The sequence below is a fragment of the Myotis brandtii genome, unplaced genomic scaffold, assembly GCF_000412655.1.
Source record: "Myotis brandtii unplaced genomic scaffold, ASM41265v1 scaffold986, whole genome shotgun sequence".
Classification (NCBI taxonomy): domain Eukaryota; kingdom Metazoa; phylum Chordata; class Mammalia; order Chiroptera; family Vespertilionidae; genus Myotis; species Myotis brandtii.
The window spans coordinates 2,799,129-2,799,874 of NW_005372102.1; the positions used below are offsets into that span (position 1 = coordinate 2,799,129).

Sequence of the window (746 nt, forward strand, 5' to 3'; positions counted from 1 at the left end):
TTACGTACCAATTCTGGCTTTCCTTTTATGGTTTCCATACCAAGATCCTCACTCTCCTTAGGGGAGCCACTGGCCACTCTACTTTTCCGTCCCGGCTTCGCGTCATGCTCGCCCTGGCGGCCCTGAGTGGCAGAGAGTGTCACCCTGGCTGTCACCACGTGCACACGACAAGCTCACACGGGAGGGGAGGCGCTCGGGTTAGCACAGAAGACAGGCTTCCTAACGGAGGCGGAGGGTTAACAGGCTACACGTTCCTGCGAGCCCCACGTGGGAGTGCCTTCCGTCAGCAGGTCTAACCCTGCGGCTGCAGGTGCCGTTTCTAAGCTGCTGCTGGGTCTCAAATGAAGCTGCGTTCACGAACATCCCGGCCCGGAACTCTGCCCCCTGCAGGCGGACACCAGCCTCCCTGCAGGCCCCTGCGATGCAGGCGGGCGGGCGGATGGGGCTCCAACCCCAGCGGCGCCCATGCTGCTTACACGTGGCCGCCACTGGCTCCCTCAGAGCCTCATGCTTAGGGTATCGGTCCAAACCCCAATGCAGAAGGGGGTGCGCCACCCGAAATTTCAAAACCCCACACCAAACCCAGCAGCCCCGCCCGCCCCTCCGGGAGCCCCAAGCACCTTCATCTTGCGCAGCCGGGACTTGTTGTCGTGGCACCAGGCCAGGCAGGTGGCCGTCTCGCGCCTCTCCAGGGACTCCTCCACCTCCTTGGCCGTCAGGAACATCTCGATGTTCACCAGGTCCTT

The 746-nt window shown here is 62.9% G+C and overlaps 1 protein-coding gene across 2 annotated transcripts in view; it reads right to left on the reverse strand.

Annotated features, from left to right (window-relative positions):
- MAEA (macrophage erythroblast attacher) overlaps window positions 1–746 on the reverse strand; it is a 9,470-nt gene that overhangs the window by 5,494 nt on the left and 3,230 nt on the right. The window contains exons 1-2 of one of the 2 annotated variants that reach the window (XM_014533487.1): window positions 621–740; window positions 9–122 (exon numbers count right to left, since the gene is read on the reverse strand). In XM_014533487.1, the coding sequence (XP_014388973.1) occupies window positions 9–122; window positions 621–725 (219 nt within the window). In that variant the 5' untranslated portion in view covers window positions 726–740. Of the gene's footprint in view, window positions 1–8; window positions 123–620; window positions 744–746 lie in introns of those variants that run through there. The other variant, XM_014533488.1, reaches the window with a different exon arrangement.